A 25,018-nucleotide genomic window follows, 5' to 3' on the forward strand; every position below is an offset into this window, starting at 1 on the left:
TCTTGGATAATATTTGGTAAATTCACAACAACCTAACCTACTCTAACATTAGATTTTATCACAGCAGATGTTTACTAAGATTCTTTTATATTAGTAAAGTGTAAAACAAATAAAATTATTATACTCAATATTGTCAAATGTTACGATGTGTTATTAGTTTTGTGGCTCGATATCAGTGAAAAACATAACAAAATGTTCATGTATATTACATAATTTTATTATAACGTAAAAAAATAAATATAAATAAACAAACACGAGAGCATAAATAAATAATGCAAAATAAAAAAAAAATACACTGAACATTAATGTCATAGACTGATGTACAATCAAGTGAATTATGTAATGTTCTTATGTAAATATCTGTGAGTGGTACCAAGGTAAATGGAAAAATTAAAAGGTAAACTGAATTGCATAAATAAAAAAAAAAAAACAAATCTGAAATGGAGGTTAATCACTTATTTTCTATACAATAGTATTATAAAATAATAAAAAAATAAACACTCTGAACAAAGATAAAATAAATATGAATTCATTGTAAAATGCTAAAAATAAAAAAATAAAATTTACTTCATATTAACAGAAAGAGAAGAAATAAAAAACTAACATAAAAGGATGCAGCTAAAAGTAAGTCAGCAGTGAAATTACATAATATAATATTTATATTATGCACTGCAACCAAACAAAAATCAGAATACTTTTCATAATTATTTTAAACATGCCACTGTCACAACTTAACAAAACATTAAAATAATAATAAAGCTTTCATAAGTTTGTTATTGTTTACACACAGTTCACTCATATCAGAAATAATCAGCTGTTTTCATTTACACAGAAATATAGATTTAAATGTTTTGGTATTTTATATTATAATAGACAACTAAGTTTATTAAACTTAATTTTTCAAATTAACTAAAAAATTCAATAAATAAAATGTTTTTACAACTTATTTATAGAAAATTATAATTTTTTAACTGATATTTATTTTTACAGTATATGTTTATACATTTTTAAGCCAATCAAAATCAATATTTTTAGCTTGATGATTACAAGATAAGATATGTTATATGGATAAAATCAGCCAAGTTAAAAGAACAGATTTGTTACTAAACTTTACAATATTTTACAGTACAAACAATATTGTAATAATAATGCTATTAAGTTTAAAAAATAAAAAAAGAATTACAAAGAAAGAAAAAAATATTTATATAAACAAAAATTATAATTTCAAGTACAATATTGTAATTGCATATCACATGAATACATACCATCAAGTGTCAAACTACACACACTACACTACATTGTATTTTGTATATGATAAAAAACTCACTACAATTAATAAATTATATAAAATTTGACTTTTAGAAGAAAGTATCAAATTTAAATTGGCTACAACCTATAAAAGAGAATTTAAAAAAGCATTGAGAAAGAATAGTAAACTTATTTTCTGAAAAATTAAAGTTTACATTTTTAGTACACTTTTCAAGTTTTATTTTCTAAAAAGTATATTTTGTATGTCTCACTCTATGAATCATGAGACCTTGCTGGTGATGTGGGAGCTTGAGTGCTCAGTGATATAGAGTAGCTGGATCGAAGGTGCAACCATATCAGAGAGGTATCTGTTGAAAGCCAGACTAAGGAATGATTCCTGAAAGAGGGCAGGCAGCAGCTCTTTTGTTAAGGGCGTAGGTCAGGATGACTTAAATGGCCATATCAACATTACTCAATATTCCGAGTACTGCGCAGCTGAAAGCAATGGAAAACTACAGCTGCTTTTTTTCCAAGAAAATGTAACTCTGCATTTTCATGTAACAAAGATGGAGGCACCTTCCTTGCTAAAATATTTTGATGGTAAACAGATCCCCTGTTCGGATCTCTGGGTGGGGACTACTAAAGAAGGGGTCACCAGAAAATTAAAAAAATAACATCATACGAGTCAGAGCATGGAATGTTAGAAGTCTAAAAAAGGTTGGTAGGTTAGAAAATTTAAAAGAGGGAAATAGGCAGATTAAATGTAGATGTAGTAGGAATTAGCGAGGTTCGGTGTGAAGAGGAAAACGACTTTTGGTCATGTGATTTTAGAATAATTAACTCAGCTTCAAATAAAGGGGAGGCAGGAGTAGGTTTCATAATGAACGAGAAGATATAGAAGAGAGCAAAGTATTTCGAAATGCATAGTGACAGAATCATTGTAATAAGGATAAAATCAAAACCTAAGTTGACAACGATTGTTAACACTTATATGCCTAAAAGTGCCCATGATGTTGATGAGGTAGAGTGTGTATACAAAGAAATTGATGAAGCAATTAAACACATAAAAGGGGATGAAAATTGAATAATAGTTGGAGATTGGAATGCTAGTATTGGAAAAGACAAGGAAGGAAAAATTGTCAGTGAATATGGGCTGGGCAAAAGGAATGAAAGAGGGGACCAAGTTATGGAGTTTTGCATGAAGTATAATATAGTAATTGTCAACACCCAGTTTAAAAATCATAATAGAAGAATATACACATGGAGAAAGCCAGGTGATACTGCAAGGTATCAGATAGAATGTATCATGGTTAAGCAAAGATTTAGAAATCAACTCGTTGACTGCAAAGTTTACCCTGGAGCAGACATGGGTAGCAACCATAACTTAGTGATAATAAAATGTAGACTGGGGTTTAAAAACCTGAAGAAAAGGTGTCAGATGAACCAGTGGAATTTAGAGAAGCTTGAGGAAAAGGAGGTAAAGAAGTTTTTTGAGGAAGACATCGCAAGAGGTCTGAGTAAAAAAGTTAAGGTAAAAAATGTAGAAGAAGAATGGGAGAATGTTGAAAAGGAAATTCTTAAATCAGCAGAAGCAAACTTAGGCGAAACAAAGAGAACTGGTAGAAAACCTTGGATTTCAGACGATAGATAGGCACTAGATAAGGAATCTTGGAGAGCTGCATCAAACCAGTCAAAATAACGACAAAAAAAAATTTTTTATGTTGCATGAATGAAAAAAAATCATTTACAAGAAACCTGATCTGTGAACCAAGTTAAACAAAGACTGTTAGAGCACGCCTGTCCACCAAATAGTTACTTGTAAAAAACTAAAATTTCCGCCATCTCTAATTACAAAAAGAGCTTGGAGAAATAAGGTGCCAACCAACACAATCTATTTTGAAAAACCTTATACTAATGCATTTTTAGTTTTAAATAATATTAAGCAATACTTAAAAAAAAAAGATCTGTATCAACTACACGAAGCGAAAATTGTGAGCAAGTTTTTAATTTGATACTTTCTTCTAAGTCAGATTTTAAATCTTATTAATCATACTGAGTTTTTTATCATGTATAAAATACATGGATGAGGTCTTGTAATTTGACATGATTGTACGTATGAGGTCTAGTCATTTTCTTGATGGTTTGTATTAATGTTGGATGCAAATACAATATTGTCCTAGACATATAATTTTTTTTTATATAAATTTTTTTCTCTTTTACAAAACTTGAGTCAACACTAATAACCCAATAATTTGTCTTACGTTTGGTTAAAAAATAAAAGACAGTTTTCTTTCAAATTAACTTAATAAAAAAAAAACAGTCGAGAGAAATAAAAATAATGAATATTTTAGATTTAATTTTCAGACAATACTAGTTACTATTGTTTACTGTATTTTAGTATATCACAATCGAATCCATTCACTTTTTCTTGAACATTTCCATACAATGGTTTTATAAAAATTATGATATGGAGGAAGAATCAAGTTCAAAAGAAAGAGTATATATCATGAATAGAAGAGCACTCTTTATATCATGAAAGGTATATTGTGAATATATGCTAAGTGAGTTTGTTATTGCTATTAGTAAGTTCTTTTTAGATGATGCATACTGTTGTTCTTTATTTCTATAGTTCTTTTGTTTGTTTCTTTTTACCAGAGATAACTTAGCATTAACTTCTTTCTGCCTGCTACAACAATCTTAAATTGGAGTTACATAAACTGGTAGAGAGATATAGCTTCAGTCTGAAACAAAAGAAATTACTGTACTATACATTTTATTGTGGAAAAATATATCGCAGAGCAGTGTAGTCACTGATTTTACAGTAAATTAAATAAATGAAATACTCTAACATTTTTCATCAATATCCAATACAGCTTTACACTGTATTCAGTTACAGTTTACATGATGTTATAGTATAGGCTGTGTTGAATAATTCAATTACAGATATTTTTATCCTAAAATTTTTGATGTATCTAATATCAACAAGAGTTATTAAATACATAACATTAAAGATCAACAACAGATTAATTCACTATTAAAAATTAATACTATAAATAAAAGTAATTAAAAAAAGGTATTACTGTCTGGCAGAAACAGGTTTAACATACAACTAATTACAAACAATTCAAAATAGTTTCACTCACCTGTGATTCATTTTCTTCATTAAATGATGATTTTGGAGCATAATCTAGAACAGCGTCACTTGAAAAAACATTGTCATTACTGAGTAAATTTAATATATAATAAACTCACTATTTCTATATAAATTGTTGTCAGTGGTAGTGGATCTTAATAAGATTAGCTACTTCTTACTTAAACAGTTGTTATTCTAAGTGGAAAAACATATATTTAATATATGAATCGGGACAGGATTAACAATAAATTTTTTATTAAAGATTAAAAATGTTAGTGTAGAGAATTACAATTTGTAATAATAACCTCAATTATTATAATAGCGTGAATTTATTTTTCCTCAAGTTATACATAGACTCACTCAGCCAAGTATTTTATTTAAGATAATGAGTGAATGCTTATAATGACATTTAAATTAATCCTCTCAAACACAGATGCCTCTTCCAGCAACTTGGACCACCCCAGACAAGCAAATCTGAGTTTTCCTGTAATTTTTATATTGCCGTTTGACAGATGAGCTTTATAATATTTAAATACATTTTTTAAGTTCATCTCATTTTTTCACATATATTTATTTCACATTTCAATTTGCTATGTTAGATTGTAATTAATTACTAAAATAAAGAATGGAATTTTTTTTTTTGAAATTGTTAGTATGGTGTAATATATTTTTATCATCGCAAGAGGTATGAGTAAAAAGATAAAGTAGAAAATGTAGAAGAAGAATGGGAGAATGTTAAAAAGGGAATTCTTAAATCAGCAGAAGCAAACTTAGGCGAAACAAAGAGAACTGGTAAAAAACCTTGGATTTCAGACGATATATTGTAGATGATGGATGAACATAGAAAATAAAAGAATGCTAGTAATGAAGAAAGTAAAAGGAACTATAGACAATTAAGAATTACTATAAACAGGAAGTGCAAACTAGCGAAAGAAGAGTGTATTAAAGAAAAGTGTTCAGAAGTAGAATGAGAAATGAACATTGGTAAAAAAGACGGAGCATATAGGAAAGTTAAGGAAAATTTTAGGGTACATAAATTAAAATCTAATAATGTGTTAAACAAAGATGGTACACTGATTTATAATAAGAAAGGCAAAGTCGATAGGTGGGTGGAATATATTGAAGTTATATAGAGGAAATGAATTAGAAAATGGGGTTATAGAGAAAGAAGAAGAAGTCGAAGAGGATGAAAGGGGAGAAATAATACTGAGATCTGAATTTAAGAGAGCATTAAGATTTGAATAGCAGAAAGGCTCCTGGAATAGACAGAATACCTGCAGAATTACTGCTCAGTGCAGGTAAGGAAGCAATAGATATATTATACAAACTGTGTGAAATATTTACGAAAAAGGGGAAGTTCTGACAGACTTCAAAAAGAGTGTAATAGTCATGATATCAAAAAAATCAGGAGCAGATAAATGTGAAGGATACAAAACAATTTGCTTAACTAGTCATGCATCAAAAATCTTAACTAGAATTCTATACAGAAGAATTGAGCAGAGAGTGGAAGGTGTATTAAGAGAAGACCAGTTTAGTTTCAGGAAAATTATAGGGACAAGGGAAGCAATTTTAGTGCTCAGATTAATAGTAGATGGAAGATTAAAGAAAAACAAACCAACATACTTGGCATTTATAGACCTAGAAAAGGCATTCAATAACATAGATTGGAATAAAATGTTCAGCATTTAAAAAAAAAAAATTCGGGTTAAAGTACAGAAATAGAAGAACAACTGCTAACGTTTACAGGAACCAAACAGCAACAATTATAATTGAAGAACAAGAAAGAAGCCGTAATAAAAAAAGGAGTCTGACAAGGATGTTCCTAATCCCTGTTACCTTTTTAATCTTTACATAGAACTAGCAGTTAATGATGTTAAAGAACAATTTAGATCCAAAGTAAAAGTACAAGGTGAAAAGATAAAAGATGCTACGATTTGTTGATGGTATAGTAATTCTAGTAGAGTGTAAAAAAGATTTAGGGGAAACAATGAACGTCACGAATGAAGTCCTACACAAGAACTACCGCATGAAAATAAATAAGAACAAAACGAAAGTAATGAAATGTAGCAGAAATAATGAAGATGGACCACTGAATTTGAAAATAGGAAGAGAAAAGATTATGGGGGTAGAAGAATTTTGTTATTTGGGAAGTAGAATTACTAAAGATGGACGAACCAGAAGCAATATAAAATGCCGAATAACACAGGCGAAACGAACTTTCAGTCAGTAATATAATTTGGTTACATCAAAAATTAATTTAAATGTCAGGAAAATATTTTTGAAAGTATATGTTTGGAACGTCGCTTTATATGGAAGTGAAACTTGAATGATCAGAGGACCTGAGAAGAAAAGATTAGAAGCTTTTGAAATGCGGTGCTATAGGAGAAAGTTAAAAATCAGGTGGGTGGGTAAAGTGACAAATGAAGAGGTGTTGCGGCAAATCGATGAAGAAAGAAGCATTTGGAAAAATATAGTTAAAAGAAGAGACAGACTTATAGGCTACATATTAAGGCATCCTGAAATAGTCACTTTAATATTGGAGGGTCAGATAGAAGGAAAAAATTGTGTAGGCAACGTTTGGAATATGTAAAAAAAAGTTGTTAGGGATGTGGGTTGTAGGGAGTATACCAACTAGGTATAAACGACTAGCACTAGATAGGAAATCTTGGAGAGCTGCATCAAATCAGTCAAATGCTGAAGACAAAGAAAAAAATCATCATGAGTTTGAAATAAACAAAATATAAAGAATCCCATTGTTGAAAAAATAAAATCTCTACTGTATTAAATAAATTTTTCTCAAAATTTTCCTTTCACTTTAATAATTAGCCAACAAAATAACTATATTATATTTACACTAACAAAGAGAGATTAATAATAAACCTTAATAAACAATAATCATTAAATGTTTTTGGGAGAGCTAAAAACGCTTTTGCATTATCATTGCCTGGGACAAACATATTGTAACAAAAAAAAAATTAAAACCAGACCAAAACTAAATAATAAAAAGAAAAAATTACAGCCAAACCTATCAGTAAAACCTCACTTAAAATTACGTCACAAAAGCAAACAAAAAATATAAAATTTAGACAAATTCAAATAAAATATAATGAAATCCGAAAGGAGTGTAAAAGGGCTCTTTTTGGATAACAAGTGATTAAGATAAAAATGGTCTCAGCATCAAAACAAAATATACACACAAATTAAAAAAAATTAAATCATTTTTATTTATCACACGATTAAACAAAAACAATTGTTGGTTTCAGATAGTAAAATAATATTAAATTCTATTAAGTATATTGATACTTTGTAAAATAACAACATACCCAGTTTAAAACTTCCTTAGTGTTGCCCAGAATACAGCAAATGTTTTTTGGCAATTTAAATTTACCAAGAAGGTGCAAGACTGCATAACATATGCAATCCACAATGATATGGTGTACAGTCAAGCAGGAATTACATTGTACATAGAGGGATGCATTTTCTGATGACATCAGATATCGTATGTCATTAGCTCTGGTATGTCCTAACCGCAACTGACATACAACCACTTCCTCTGAGCAAATTATTCTACATGAAGAATCCCAAGGCAGCACAGCATCCTTAATGTGTCAGAGTTTATCTGCTGTTAACAGTTCAGTCACCTACCACATTGCTTGAAGAGTTGTTTTACAAAATTAATAAAATTGGCAGTAATAACATTATGATGACTAAATGCATCTTTAGCAACAGAATCTATGGAGATCCAACAGAGAAACTCACTTGTGTTTTGATGGTTCAACTCAGCAACTGCATTATAAATTTCACTGATGGATTTCTAGAATACAAATTTTCTAAAGCTTGGAGTGTACTGCAAGAGTCACTACAAATAAGGACATGAGTGTACTTTGGATTAATGATATTCAAAGCTTTATTGATGGCGTACAGTTCAGCAGTGAAGACACTTGCAGTACTAGGCGGTCTGTTCGGTCTGAACATATAGGTTCTGTCATTAATGACAAATTCCCACCCAATGGTTTCATTCTGTTTCGATCTATCTCTGTATACTATTCTGGTTTTGTCTTTGAGAGAAATTCATAAAAAAATTTGTTGAATTACGTTAGGTGTTATTGATTTTTTATTACATATGGTAAGATCAAAATTAAATTTTATGGGGTTGAGTGTCCATGGAGGATATGAACAGGAATAGGTTGGGCAAATAGAAGGTGTATCGAAATTTAAAAGGTACATTAAGTATTGAGTATGAACACCCATTGTTGCTGTACAACATGGATCGTCTTTATACCACTGGAATAAAAGAATCTCGCAGTGATTGACGACTATATATTTTGTTTTCTCAGACAAAAAGGTGAAGCCAGAGACTATGGAGCAAGCTTCAGGGTGAGATATAGTATCTTGCAGTAGTACCTCAGCTATGACTGCTGAAGGGACATGATATTCTTAGTAAAATCATCGATAAATAAAGAACATGAAATAGGTGGCTGCATACATTTAATAATATTGTTAATGACTGTAACAAGGTGGCACTTAATACACTTCCTTGAGGCACTCCGTTGTCCAAGGAGACACTATCCAACAAAGCCTCCAACACAAACATGGAAAGTTCAGTGATTTAAGAAACTTAATAAAGGTAAGCAAACTCCTAATAATATTGCCCTTGACTCTTCATTCTTTAAGGGTGTCTAGAATAGTATGTTGCCAGGCCATGATTGCCTTATATCAAAGAAGATAGCAAAGGAAGGCGTTGGTGGAGCAGGAAAGTGTTTTGAATAGCTATTTCTAATGACACTACATGGTCAACTGAAAATCGTCCTTGGCAGAAACCACACTGTTCTGGAAATAAAAACAACATGTCTCTCTAAATACAAAGTCAGCCTGCAGTTCACCATTCTCTCCATTACTCTGCATAGAATGCTTGTCAAGGAGATAGGATGGTAGCCTGAGGAGATGCTTTGCCTTTACCAGGTTTAGGTACTGGTATGAAAATGGTTTCCAACCAGACGGGTGGGAAGACTTGTGCAGAGAACAAATCATTATAAATATACAGTAGTTGTTGTAGTGGCAAATTGCAAAGGTATGAGAGCATATTGAGAAGACTGTTGTCAGGACCAGGGAAGGTGGGGGGTGACACATAAGTGTTTAGTACATGTGACAACTCATTGAATACAAAGGGAGTATTTAATTCACTGACCGAATCACCAACATTTAATGATACTATTTCCATGTATCTTATATCTGAAATTCATTAGTACATGATGAAGTGGAGTCCCCAAACAAAAACCAATCTGCAAAGTTAGATGCGACTGCAGAAGATGACATAGCAGTTCTCCATCATGAATAAATCCAACAGTAGAATGTTTCTGCACGAAGCTTCTTCCATATATTAGAGTTATGAGTAGTGTATGAGGTTTCTACCTAACTTGTCCATGACTTTTTCCTAGCTTCTAATAACACCCAAGAGCATCCCCCACTCTAGCCTTATGATACAAATTCAGATGTTCATCTGTAGGTCTGCAGTTAAATTTACACAGGACCTGCAGTTGTTTCCTTATCGCACTTTGGCAATTATCATTCAACCAAGGAACAGAAGGGCATCTAGGGTTTACAGATGTTTATGGAATGTATCTACTAGCATTATTGAGGATCAGGGAGATAAAAAAGGTAAGTTGATCCTGGGCATCTGCACTACTGTGATGGGAAGGCTGTTATGGTAACTGTTCCAATTTGCTTCTTCAACAAGCCATTTCTTTTGTTCACAAAGTGGTCGACACCAAAAGCAATAATAATTGGTCTATGGTCACTGCCGTCAAAATCGTTACAAACAGACCAATTAAGACAGGGACTTGGTGAGCACAAGGAGAGGTCGATGTTGGACAATGTATCAGATGATAATGACATAAATGTGCATGACCCATCATTCAGCAGACAGAGGTTCAAGGCTTACTCTGTTCATCATATTTCCTTGAAAGGAGCAGACTGATGAGCTCCATTTAAATACGGTGGTCGGCATTAAAAGTTTCCTACTATTAATGATGGTGATGGAATTTATGTGAGGAAATTTGATACACATAGAGAATTGAACTTGAACTTTGGTGAGATATAAATTGCAGATATGTATTTGAAGGGGATAGAGATTTTATAGTAACAGCAGAGATGAGAGTAGCAAGTGGTATCCTTGTAGATATCTTGTCCCACATGAAGATAGCAACCCCTTCACTCTCTCTACTGTCTACAAGACAGTCTTATCTCTTATAGAAATAGCCCCTGATTGACACTGCATGTTGATGCAAAAAGTGCATTTCTTGGAAGCACATTATTAAAGGTTCTTGTGTATATATAATTACTCTACAACATAATATCATAAAAACACATCTTCAATGCAAGACCAAAGACCTCAAATGTTCCAATAGATAATATTCATCAATAAAGGTATCTAGAGATATAAAATTACATATACATACACACACAAAATATATAAAAATATATATATATAATTAAAATGTATGTGGTTCATTTTAGAATTTTTAATTTTAGTAAACTCTGATGCCCTGGATCACACTCAAGTGTGTTCTTTATATCTAATGTGATAATGTGTAAATCTAATTAAGGAAATACAGAGAAGAAATTAGGAAAGCTCAGCATTGGCCCATTAATTCAAAAATGTCAATTCAAATTTGATTTTCAGTAATCAGACAAAGAAAATTACTCAGAATCTTTAAAGAAAAAGCACCTTTTAAGGTGCTTTTTCTCCCAATCAAGCTGGGGCTTGATTGACACAAATTAAAGACTGAGCAGACCATGATACTAGTTCAAAATGCCAAATGAAGGGGACTTTCCATTTCTAAGATGGAATAAAGATTACAACCATGATTTGTTTCTTATCTTCAGATTTACACAAACAAGTTCATCTTTTGAAAATGTCTTTCCTAACAGGCAACCTTACTGTAAATTACATATTAAAACTTAAGATTAAAAATTATCCTGAAGTGAGAAGGAATTTTGGTGAAAACTTACTGGGAACATATTTTTTCCATATTTAACATAACTGTAACAGGAATCCTGTTAAAAATAGTGAACTACACAGGTTGTTCATTGCAAGTATAGTGGTAGAGTTATATCATTCAAAAAAGTTTCAGGAAATGATATATCCCTGAACAAGGACAAACTGTGAAACAAATAGATTTCACACATTATAATAAGAAAGCTTGTTTCACTGTTGTATAAACTGGTTGTGCTATAGATAATACCAAATTTGAAACAACAATAAACCTGACAAGATAGCTTCTCATTTGCTTATGAAGACAAGGATACAACCAAACAAACCATTAAAAAAAAGTTAAAATGTTATCCGGCACACTTGTGCTTCATTTCAAGCTGTTTTACTATTAAGATTTTATTCATCTTTGCATTGCTGAATTTTTTACAAAGTCTAAACTTACTGAGACCATCGAGTCCATAAAGTCTTCCGAACATTGAGACTAGATATTTTACTTGACTTCTTCCTGCACTGTGGTTTCAGGAGTACCATAAGATAGATTAGTTTTAATGAATTACTGCTGTCAGCATTTTCCTCCACCATGAAAGCAAGTAAAAGTACTTGCCTTAAAAAAATCAGCTAAATCAAGTATTGCAGCAAAATCCTATTACATTTCTTAGTAATGTATACAAATTATTTGAAACGCTTATCGAGCAGGAACCAATTGTAATCCTAAGTATCCAGTCATTCAGCTGACTTCATGCCTAGACAAAGCTGGAAAGATCAAGAATGAAAATATTTTGATAAGGAATAAATATACAGCCATATTCACTGATTTTACTGCTGTTTGTGACATTACTCGGAAAAAGAACTTTTACTTCAACCAACAAAAATTATTCCTTATGCAACTAATATTCACATTATAACACTATAAACCAGATCCTCCATGACAGATACATAATTTATTTTTTATCTAAGTGAGGGAAGCAGTTGGAAAAAGTAATCAGATGGCCTCCCTCAGCTCAATGTTGGTGACATTTATTTTTATGATAATATTATAGATTTCTCTCAAAAAAGTTCAGAAAAGTTTGTTAATGCTGATGATACTGCCTTGCACTACTACCATTGCAACGAATTTCTCAGACTGAAAAGATCAAATCCGATTTGGATACATTGGACAAGTACTTCAAAAGGCGACAGCTATAACAAACCAACTAAAATTACAGCAATGTTTCACTTTTTTAATCAATTATCAACTGCACATTGTATTCAAAATCCACAATTTAATCCTTTAAGACTCAAAGATATCTTTGGATAACACAGTTTTTATAGGGCACCATTGGATTTCAGAGTAAATTTGTGAATCCAATATTTTAAAGAAAATAAAACAGAATCAAAATATTTTGTATAGATTGCTAAGAAAAAATTTTCTATTATTAGAGAAAATGTAAACTACCACAAAATTGTTTCTTCAAATTTAATAATAAACTAGTTTTTTATATTAATATTATATAAATGTGATAGCATTTTGTTTAAATAAAATGGGTTGACTGCCAAATTAAAATATAATTTTATTACATTAATATTCACAACTACATTAATAGTTTATGTTCACTGGATATTTATTTTATAAAAATCTGATGTGGACATCACATAACTTCCTTGTACGCCTATTAAATTACATACACACATTTTTTGCTGCAGTTCATTTGAAAGTGAGATATGATCCTCCAATTCTTTAATAAAGTTACACAATTGCTGAAATATTAGTTTTTTTATTAAAATCAAATATTTATACAATTATTAATTCAACAATCTTACATGAAATATTAGGATACAGTAAAAGTACCTTATTACTTGTATTACTAGATCAGCATTATTTGTACCCTGGTGAGTTGTTGATTAACAAAAGTTTCAGATTTCTGGTGTTTCATATAAATAAAAGTTAATAATTAAACTATACCATTCAGAAAACTCCTGCATACTGGTTAAATTTGTTAATTTTGACCTTACGGTGAAAAATATTCAGTTTTTAATATTGGATTATTTGGTGAATAATCAAAAATGAAAAAAAGCAATCATTCTTGAAAAAGAAATATAACATGAAGAAATATATCTCAAAAAAACAAAAAGATGAATATGAAGAGGAAGAAAATGTTAAGAACAAGGGAAGAATAAAAAGATTAAGAAGATTATAAATACAAAAAGGAAGAAAATGTTAAAACCAAAGAAAGAATAAAAAGGAATAAAATGTTACAAACAAAAGTAAATAAAGAGAAAGAAAATGTAGTAAACAAAGAAAGAATAAAAACATTAAGAGAAATGATAAATATAAAGTGGAAGAGAATGTTTAAACCAAAGAAAGAATAAAAAGATTAAGAGAGGATGATGAATATAAAGGGAGATAAATTTGAAAACTAGAGAACGTGTACACAAATTAAGATCAGAAGAATTATATCAAACCAAAGAGCTATTAAATGATTGGCAACAAAAACAAATCAACGAAATTACGATCAACTTCAACTTAGGGAGAATATTATCTGACAATACCAGAGGAGTAATGAAGTAAAAGATATGAATTTTTTGCATTAAAGATTTAACATGTATGCCTTGGTGTATATGTTGTTCTTGTGAGGGACTATTTTTTTATTATAGTTTTTTAACTACAGTCCCTCTGTAGTTAACATTAATGTAGATAAAATTAAACAGAAATAAACTAAAAACTCCAAAAATAATACGATTCTAAATTACAATTTTCAATTAATATTAAATAATCAGATGTTTCACCAAATCTATTATTACATATACACATATGTAATAATGCCTATTAAATTACACATACACATTTTTAAAAGAACATATAATTTTATTTCACTAATAACTTCTGATATTTTTTCTTTTTTAATTGTTATTATTGAATTATTATTTATTATATATTTTTTTTACAATCACAGGTTAATGATTATTAATAAATCAATATATTTAAATTAAAAAAAAAAAAAGTTAAAAAAAGGAGATAAGAGTCTGATTTGAATTGATGTGCCTTACCTTGTAAAATCCAAATATTTCATTAATTAAAATTTTATTTGGCTATAACTCTGAAACCAATACACCTTGAAAAGCTCTCAATGAGGCCTTATGTCGCAGTTAAGAAAAAGTCAAAAATCCAATTGCTTTTTGGATTTTGGTCCATTTGATTGCAATCAAAAGAGGAGGTGCACAACTAGATATTACAATTCTAAATCCAAAATTTCAATATCCTACAGTAACTGTTTTTTAGTTATGTGAGATACATATACACGTTTGTACAAACGTCACACTGAAACTAGTCAAAATGGGTTCAGGGATGGTTAAAATGGATATTTCTATTGAAATCTGAAAACCAAAATTTTTTGCAATCACAATAATTCATACAAGAAAGTAAAAAAAGAATTAGTAAAACCCAATGTTAATAAAACACCTGATTCTGTGAAGTTTCATAAAAAAAAAATGAAATAACAAACATAAACAAATTGTTTTTAGATAAGTTTAAAGGCAATTTTTCATGAAAAATCACTTACCAAAGTAAGGTTACACTGTTTCAAAATAAATAGTTCACTTTTTTAAACTACTAGTAAGGTACGCACCACATTATAGCTTTCAGAAGTACATGGAAGAGTTCAAAATAGGAAAGTATATTATGTTGTTATTCTAAGAAGATAAATTTTAAAAATTAATCCAAACAAATGCCAAAAAATTTATCTTCAGCTTTTTTTATTTCACAACATTTCACATTCCCATGAATCAAAATAAAAATGTGGTAAAATGAATTTTGATATGATTATCATCCTTTCCAGTTAATCTGTTTACTACACTATAATAGCTGGAAAGGTAAAAATGAGTATCTTCTAATTTTGTTTTAATGGACAATATATCAAAACAATAAAATTATAAGCTCATTACCAGTGGAATATGACTATCCTCAAGATCTTTGGCTGTTGTTAAGATAGTTACAACATCAGGCCACATAACTTCTTTTTTCTCATGAATGTAAGTGTTTTTATGTTCTTTAACACAATCTATAAACTCACTGATTTCTCCATTTTTCAATGTAAATTCTACAAACTTCTTGAATATTCCACACCACTTAATAGTATCACTAAAAAAAAAAAAAAATACAATCAATAAACCAGCTCCAAAATAAAACAAATTCACTTAAGAGGTAGGAAATTTTTTTTTTATAGAATCAGTGAAATCGTAAGTGATAATCAAACTTTTAGATCAAAACATTCTTTCAAGAAAAAAAGTTCCAAGATAGTTATTTAACTATTAACTAATATCCTAAAATAAAAGTATTTTTTTCTGTTCAGATGAGTAAATGAAGTTTCAGAAGTTCTGAACCTTAAGCTGTAAATTGAAATGCTATATTGCAAATCTATTTTGTAAATCTGTCTGTTTATCAGGTGCCCATAAACAAAGAGTTGTAATCTGAAATGAAAAATAAGTCATTCTAAAAACACAGCATAATCATTAATAAGAGTAAAGCATTGTATGGCAGAGTTACTTAGATATTAATAGGTTTATCTGTTATCGCCACTGCAAATTAACTAATTTCAAAGTCGAGAGTTCTAAGGTTCATATCCCACTTAAAACAGTTTTTATGCAGATCTGAATACTAGATCGTGGATACCAGTGTTCCTTGTTGGTTGGGTTTCAATTAACCACACTTCTCAGGAGTGACCTGAGACTGTACATGACTACATCATTCATACATATCATCCTCATTCATCCTCTGAAGTAATACCTTACTGTGGTTGTTAACAAACTTACTAGAGTGAATTTAAGTCAGTACAATTTTGTATTAACACGATTATAGATTTTTATTCTGTATACAATTGTTTTAACACTTATCATTACTGAGTAACAAATTTCATAATTTTTTTTAACAGAAAGAAAACCAAACTTTTTCAGATATTTTATTTACTTAATAAACAATTATCAAAATTTATCCCAACAAAGTAATGTTCAACCTTAACACAGCTTCCCTAGCATTTTTCACTGTTTGTAAATGATAATTTCAATAGGAAATTACATTGAATAGTAAATTTCTTTTATCGGGTCCTGTAACAAATTTCTTCTATCTTGTGGAAACAATATCCATTCAGCGCACAGCTGTCACCTTAGCAAACAGAAAAAGATCTGCAAGTGTGAAACTAGGAAAATACTAGGATTGGAGTATAATATTTGTATTGTGCACAAACTCAACAAGGCTAAAACTGTCAAATAAGGAGCAGCAGACGCACAAGTATACTGATATGGTGGAACATCTATGTTTTGTTTACACACTCTTCAGATCTCTATTTTCTCACAGCTTCCCTCAAATACTGCATTACTTTCAAATCAAATAATTTATTGTTGTTAAGTTGATGTGAGACATGCACAAAATTATTACTAATAATGGATGGCACCATTCCAATGAAAAAAAGCAATTAATATCATCTTCGCATTATAATGACTTTGACATATTTGAAATATTGATACTGTACAGTTCAATCTTCTCTGTAAGCCTTTTTGCAACTTTTTCAGAATTTCTGTAAATAAATTGCCCAATCTGAAACAATATTTCACACATATACTTAACTGTTCAAGAATCTTAACCCTTCACGGGCGGTGATGTTTTATGGCTGTGGGCGGAAGACATTTTCAAGAAAAAAAAAGTTCATGCAAAAACTATTTAAAATAACTTAAAAGATGCATTCATGCATAAAAACAAAATATACCTTGTGTTTTTGCTGAATTCTGCCATTAATCTGGTTCAGGAACACTGTTCAATTATCTGGCGAGAAAAAGCTTACATGAAAACTGCACAAGTCTCAATGAGCACACTAGAATTTGCAAACTATAGGTGATAGGTGCAAACTATAAGTGATATAGGTATAGGTGATGATTTTGGTTATGTTTTACACTGAATTCTTTTCATGTAAAAGACACTGAATAGTAATAGTAACAGTAGTAACATTGATGGAAATATAATAATAGCAATTTTAAAGACATACTGCACCTAGGCAGGGAATAGTATAATATGGTGTTACTATAATATAAATATTTTTATTCATTTCCTTCGGAATTTTTGTCTTGAAAATTTTTTTTAAATTCAAATGAAGCAAGCCAAAAATGAAGTTTTGGAAGGAACAGTTTGTAAACAAATTACTTAAAAATGAGTGAAAAACATGAAAAATATAATAAATGCGTCTTGTTAAGAACTCATGGTCACTGAATTCATTTGATAACTCAAGTAAAATGGTTTCAAATTACATTGTATCAGGAATTCCCACCTCAAAATGATTGAAAGAACATCTCTTGCCATCTCTTGGAATTTATATGTAACTACATGAAGATAAATAGCCAGTCACATTCAGGGAATCATATATGGATGTCTGCCCTCCAGTATAAAGTACAGGTAGCCCATACATGTGTTTCCATTTACGCTAAGGGTTAATATTCTTAATCTCAAGATACTGCAAGCAAAAAACATAACCTAATTTAAATGCTTACGCTCTGAAAATGAAACAATTTAGAATGATAGAATGATGTAGAAAACAGATTAATATTTCTAAGTGATCCCATTACACAGTGCCACTAGAGGGACAGTGAGTACTGATATACTGGAGCAATATTTCTAAATCTGATATGATGGGGAATATAAGATTGATGAAGTTTATGTAAAATTGTGCTCTTTTGCTTGTAAGAAATTTAGTGGTAAAATTTTGAAGAGTTAATGTGAGGTAGTGTCAAACTGTACAAAGAAAAATTCTGAACAGGAATATGTTAACAGTATGGTTGTATTAAAGGTGATTTTATTTTGACAATTTTCTTTTTCATTTGTTTTAAAAAACTGGTTAGTTAAATAAATAATATTTTGAACAATGAACTATTGATGACTATCTGCTTATAATAACTCTGTAATGTATAATTACCTTAAAATTGTTTATTTGTGAATCGAGTAAGAAAAATAAAAATTCTTAAGATTGAATAAAAAAGCTTTAAGATTAAAAAAAAATGTAATAATAAAATATTTACAAAAGTTATTGAAGAGAATATCAGGATATCAGGGATCAATAATTTTAGCATCTGATATTTCTGATTATTTTTTTTTTTTTAGTTATGTGTGTTGTGTGTGTGTGCTAGTGTGCTATATGTGAAAAAATGAGGGAGATTGAATATGTGATAATTTTGTGGAGAGGTTTTGAAAGATATTAGGAAGTATGGCTTAGGGCTACAGTCCTTAAGGAGGAAAGGATTATAAGCTATTTAAATGGAGAAAAATTAGTTCAGTTTCATAAGTTATGTGAGGACTGCACTAAATTTAGATCTTTAACGGCAGAATTTAATTATTTTTAATGTAGTGTTACTGATTATACCAAGTTGCTAATTTATTTATGAATCCTTTGCAGTTTTTACTGAGTATTACTTCGTCGATGTACCTGTTTGTGGATATATATATATATATCCATTTTATATGTACATTAACGAGGCTAAATCAAAAAGTAAAGGGAAATTTTGAATTCCCTCTCAATCACACATATGGCAGCAATGATTGTTCTGCCATAACTCATAACCTCTATTACCTGTTCATTGAAAGTATTGTTTCACTGTTAGCCATTTGTGATTGTTTAAAATGTACACTCCTATGTCTGACTGCACCAAGGAAGAAATGCTGTGATACATTTCCTCAGTTCAGAAGGGATGAAACCAGCAGAGATTATTTGTCAAATGCAACAGCAATATTCAGAGAGATAGATGTTTGAATGGAAGCAAGATCTACAAATGGATTGATCGCTTTAAAAATGGTAGGATTTCTCTCTGTAATGTACAGCAGCAATATAGGCTTTCCACTTCAAAGACTAACGACAATATTGAAGCAGTTAAACAAATGATTCTCAGTAATCCACAAATGATGACATTGACGACATTGCAAGTGAATTGAATATACGCCAAGCTCAGCATTTTCAATCACCCATGATTCTTTAAACTTTTGAAAAGCCTGTGCTCGCTGGGTTCCACACAATTGGACAGCGTCCAGAAAGAGAATCATTTGAAAACTTTCCAGAAGCATTTGAAATGTAATGAAGATGAAGGAAACTGATTTCTTAAGTGAATTATAACCGTTGATGAGACACGGGTCCATCACTTTGAACCCAAGAGTAAGCAACAAAGTTGGACAAAGTATGGAAACATCCTTCATCTCTCACAGCAAAAAAATTCAAAACGCAGATATCTGCAGGAAATTTGATGGTATTTTGGGGTACGGAAGGTTCATTTTTGGTTTACTTCACATCTATAGGTCAATCAGTAAATGGTGACAATTACTGTGAGCTACTGCATTTACTGAAGAAAAAATCAAATCCAAAAGATGTGGTAAACTTTCTAAAAGTATGATTTTGCTTCAGGATAATACTCAACCCCATAAGGCCAAAAAAAACTGCCCTTTGCCTTCAAGATCTCGGTTTTGAGCTGCTGGACCATCCTCCATTCAGTTTGGACCTCGCTCCAAGTGATTTTCATCCTTTTGGCCCACTAAAAGAAGAGTTGCGAGGGAGTCATTATTGATCTGATGAAGAGGCCATAGAAGCGGTGAAAAATTTTCTGCACACCAGACCAAAAACTTTCTTCCAGGAAGGAATTCAAAAGCTTGTTAAAAGATGGACAAGTGCACAGAAGTAGGAGGGGGGGATTATGGTGACAAATAATGCATGTATCATTTATATAATTTATATTGACTTTTTGAACTTAAATTTACTTTTTGACTTGCCCTCGTATTACATATGTGTATATAGGCTATGAGTAAAAATTTTGTAAGCCTATATGTGTGAGTATGTATACATATACACATAAGTATGAATGTGTTTATGTATGAATCTTGGGTGTGAAAAGGTAACAGTATTACCAGCATCTACTTAAGATTGCACAATTAAGGTTGCTAAAAGAGGTGAGAAGATAAATATATTATCTAAAACATAAAGAGAAAATCTGTTAATAATATTAAACTTTTACTATAACATTGAATCATTTTGTTGATCTTATATACCTTATTATTTTTCTTAAAATAAATGAAGTAGTAATAAGATGGCCAATGGGTTATGCTAAAACTGAAATACTGTACAACTTAATTTGATTATTTATTATTTGTTATTTCTGGACACGATTAGTTTAATATGGGAGATTGACCTCACATCATTATGAATTACTGAAATATGTTATCATTTAATTTAATAGATATTTTATTTTATTTATTTGTTAATTAACTTTATATTATTATTATTACTTGAAAAGTTTGGTTTCTTTTTGGATAACCCTTATAATGTAACAACTCCTCAGTACTGTACTTTTTGATTTGTAATAAATTAACATACAATTTGAATTACTAAATAAAGAATGAAACCAGAAGAGATTTGAAGCAAATCAACTAGAATACCTCTTTTAACATAAACTAATTTTTTTCATATTTTATCATTCTTTTTATATTTTATCTTATGTAATAATGCAGGCCAAGTGTAATGTTAAATAATATTGTAAGTATTATAAGGTTTATATTAAAATTAACATTAACCATTTCAATTAAGTTATTACTTGATAAATATATTATATATATTGTCGCCGAATGGCTTCAACAGCACGTGGCACTTTGTAACCTTGTAGTAGTCCTGAGAAGGGCTGTTGTTGTCGATTGGCTTCGGCGGCTCGTTGTAATTAATAACTTTACGGCAACGGTGAGGAGGTCTGTTGTCATCGAATGGCTTCAACAGCTCATAATTTATAACCTTGTGTTAGCCCTGAAAAGGGATGTTTTTTGCATTAGCTCTGAGAAGAGCTGTTGGGTTCGGAAGCTGGTCTCTGACAAAGTCGGGGAGTTGCGGCTCATCCATTGAAATCAGACCGGGCTTCCCCTCAGCAGCAGTTGGGTCCCCACTACAGCATAACAGTGGTGGCCTCCCAAGCCCAGCAGTGTCAGGTCAGCATCAGTCATCTTTTGCTGGTGTGGTAAGGCGGTTCTCCCCAAGCGATCACATGCTGGGCCAGCTCCTGCTGCTGAGTCCGCCGGCCAGGGCGATTGAAGCCCAGCGAACTGGAGCAAGAAGGTAGCATCTGCATCCAGTGGCTCCCTCAGCAGGCCAGCTAGGTCTGCTGCTGGTGAGGATGTTGGCATCTGCCGGGAGGTCCCACGTTGAGGTGGCCAGGGAACTTCTTCTGTCTTCTTCCATCTTCTTTTTCTTCCTCTTGGTCTTCTCCAGGTGATGGTCAACGATGAATTAAAAATTCACTCTCGTGCATGCTCTTTTATTGGAGCCTGAGAGTGGTGGGGCCGCAGCACTGCAATGGTGGAAGAACTGCACAGCAGGAGTGACACTTGTACCAGCACGTATGTATACTGTGCTCCCACTCACATCTTAGCTGCTACCAATGTCATCTGCCGATATTAAATTAGGCATACATGTGGTAACAATATAAATTACATGTAATAAATATAATACCATACATCAAAACAATCTCCAATTAAATTTTTATATAGCATTTACGTAGCTAGATATAGTCTAACAAATTATTTTAACTTTTCGGAAACAGTTATAAAAAGCACTGTTAATGAAATTAACATTGTACAGGAATTTACTCAAATGAATGGCTGTTTGGCATTACAATGCTTAAAAAATAGAAACATAAGTTATTGTTTTATCAGAGACAGTAATAGTAAATAATGAGTATACATAACATGTAATCTTAAATCTGTATAATTTATAATATTACAAGTAATGTACTAAAGATGTTTAGACATATAATTTGAGGACATCCAGGCCTTCATGTTTATTTATTTATTTAGATTTAAGAGTACCTTTATAACTTTTTTAGTAAACAAGTTTTTTCTTAAATGAAAATGCTAGAGAGGGGACCATTATATTGATTTTTCATTTCAATCCTGAAATGTTTATATTTTCCCATTTTAGATTGAAAATCAAATAAAAATAAATCTGAATCATCTTAACTTAAATATGATTCTATAAATTTATTTACATTATTTTTAATAACCCAAAGAGTTAACTAGTTTAGTCCTGTAATTAACTTGTTTTTTTGTTTTCTAGCCGTTTTCATATAACATTTCACAATGGAAAGTCTCTTTTAAAGTGAACTTTTTTTTTATAGAGTTTTATATTTGTAGAACTTTACAAAGATTTTAAAAAAATGTAAACACATGGTAGGTACACATATTAATAACAAAATCAACAAAAATAATATGTGAAAAGTAATTAAAACTTGTAATGAAATTTGAAGACTGGACTAGATTACTAAAAATGCTTTGTATTTTCAAAATTAGAACAAATAATATTTAAATAACAAAAAACTCTTAAATGAATTTTAAAAGAACAGATAAACAAATTGCACTAGAGATAAAAGCGGTACAATTAAAAATAGAAATATATAATTTATACTTAAAATAATTATGGTTTTGTATAATGCAGTATAGATCAACTGATTTGTTAAAACCACTGTCTGAGCATGTGCTTTGTTACATAATAGCAATATTTTCCTTTGAACTCAAAGTCTTCAGTATGTTCCATGTAACATTATAGACAATAAAAACATAAGATAATGCATTACTCCATACACAAATTGTTATATATATTCAAATGCTTGTGTAACAACAAAAACGTAATATATCTTTATTTTAAATCATTTACAAAAACAGTAGCATTCATTTGAGTAGAATTTTTTAGTAATTATGCTTTGCCAAGACTACGATGTGTTAATCACTGAAAATTCTTGTCCAAATATAATTTAAATACTGTGAAACAATGTTTTGCACTTTTTGCTAGATATATACAGAAAAGAAAGTATGAATTTAAATTCTTATATTCAAAATATATATCTATATAAGGCTGTGAATACAATGTTGTATAGGCTACAATGTTACATACAAGTTTGTATAGGCTAGGAATATGAATAAGAGTCTGATGATACCAAATGAGCAGAATCTTGCTCTGTTATGCTAATTTTCATTCATTAAAAAATACCTATAAAGCAGCTAAATTGGTTGTTCTTGTGAGATTTATTTTACTTTACTGTTATGTTGAAAGAATATGCTCCCTTAAAAGAACTAAATACCCCACCACCCTACACAAAGTAAAAACAAAACAGTCAGTTAGACGATACTAGATACCATTAATTAAATCAAAATGATCTCAATAAAGAAGGGTGATTTGAAAAGTTCATGTGAAGTCTAAGAGTTTGGTCCACCAGTATGCATCGATGCAAGTTTCACTTGGTAGCATCTTTAGGAAGATCGCACACCATGTTTTGACCCGATCAGTTAATTTCTCTGTTTGCGCCCATTTGAGGACTAAAGAAAAACTTAATCAATATTATGATGAATCTGCACCTTCGATTATAATAGTTAATAAGTGCCCATTCAAAATTTTTGAAGAGGTCATATGAGCACAAGTGATACTGAACATTCTGGGCGCCTTGATGAGGTCACTACTCCAAAAATGACTGATAAAATTCATGATATGGTGTTGGATGGTAGAAGACTGAAAACATAAAACTGCTAATGCTGTGGGCATTTCAAATGAATGGGTGCAAATATTTTGCATCAACATTTAAACATGAAAAAGCTATCTGTAAGATGGATGTCGTGATTTCTCAGAGCTAACCAAAAATTAAACACGGTAGTAATTCCACGAGGGATTTGCAGCTGTTTCAGCGAAATCTACAGGATATCAATCACTGTAGACAAAACACGGATACACCACTAAACATCTGATACCAAGAAGCAATCCAAACAATGGGTTTCCAGCAGGGAGTCTGCACCAAAGAAGGTGCGCCTTCAACCGGGAGAAGATTTTGGAAACTGTCTTTCGGGATTTGCAAGGGATAATCCTCATCAAATATTTAGAAAAATGTTCAACAATAACTGGTAAACACTATGCATCATTATTGGACTGTTTGATAATCAAGCTGCAAGATAAACTCCACGATTGGCCCACCGAAATGCCCTTTTCACCCATGACAATTGCACCTACTCACTCCTCTGCTGTTGGGCACAAAATTGATAAGAGTTAGGATTTACTCGTTCTGCATGCCCCTTCTTCTACAGATTTGGCTCCTTTGGAGTAGTATTTGTTCTCAAACACAAAAAAAAAGATTGGCAGGAAGATTTTATTCAAACGAGGAGGTAATTGCTTGAACAAATGCCTGTTTTGCAGAGTTTGAGCAATTCTATTATTTGGAATGGATCAACAAACTGGAGCAACAGTGGATGGAATTTATAAGCTTAAAAGAGACTACACTGAGAAATAAAAAAGGTTTATTGTAAAAAATTACATGGTTTTTATTTTTCTTGGGCTTTTCAAACCACTCTCAAATAACACAATTTGGCTAAGTTAACAAAATAACTGAATTTGGGCTATAATAATCTTATTAAAAAATGGATTTGTTAAATTATAAAGCAAATTAAAGTCTGTTCTTTATTTTTACAATAATTATTTTAAGAAAACTTATTTAAATAAGTGTATTGTTTATATTTTACATAAAAGTGCAAATATTCAATTTTTAACCTTTTTGCTACTCCAAAATTATAAATTCTACAATAAATAAAAAAAATATTTAGTAAAAATATATTAAAATGTTAAATA

At 30.7% G+C, this 25,018-nt stretch overlaps 1 protein-coding gene across 1 annotated transcript in view; it reads right to left on the minus strand.

The window, feature by feature from the left end:
* LOC142322448 (tetratricopeptide repeat protein 37-like) overlaps window positions 1–25,018 on the minus strand; it is a 139,430-nt gene that overhangs the window by 103,387 nt on the left and 11,025 nt on the right. Inside the window, exon 3 of the mRNA XM_075361547.1 lies at window positions 15,297–15,492. Coding sequence (XP_075217662.1) covers window positions 15,297–15,492 — 196 coding nt within the window. The remainder of the gene's footprint in view (window positions 1–15,296; window positions 15,493–25,018) is intronic.

The sequence above is a fragment of the Lycorma delicatula genome, chromosome 3 (assembly GCF_047948215.1).
Source record: "Lycorma delicatula isolate Av1 chromosome 3, ASM4794821v1, whole genome shotgun sequence".
Classification (NCBI taxonomy): domain Eukaryota; kingdom Metazoa; phylum Arthropoda; class Insecta; order Hemiptera; family Fulgoridae; genus Lycorma; species Lycorma delicatula.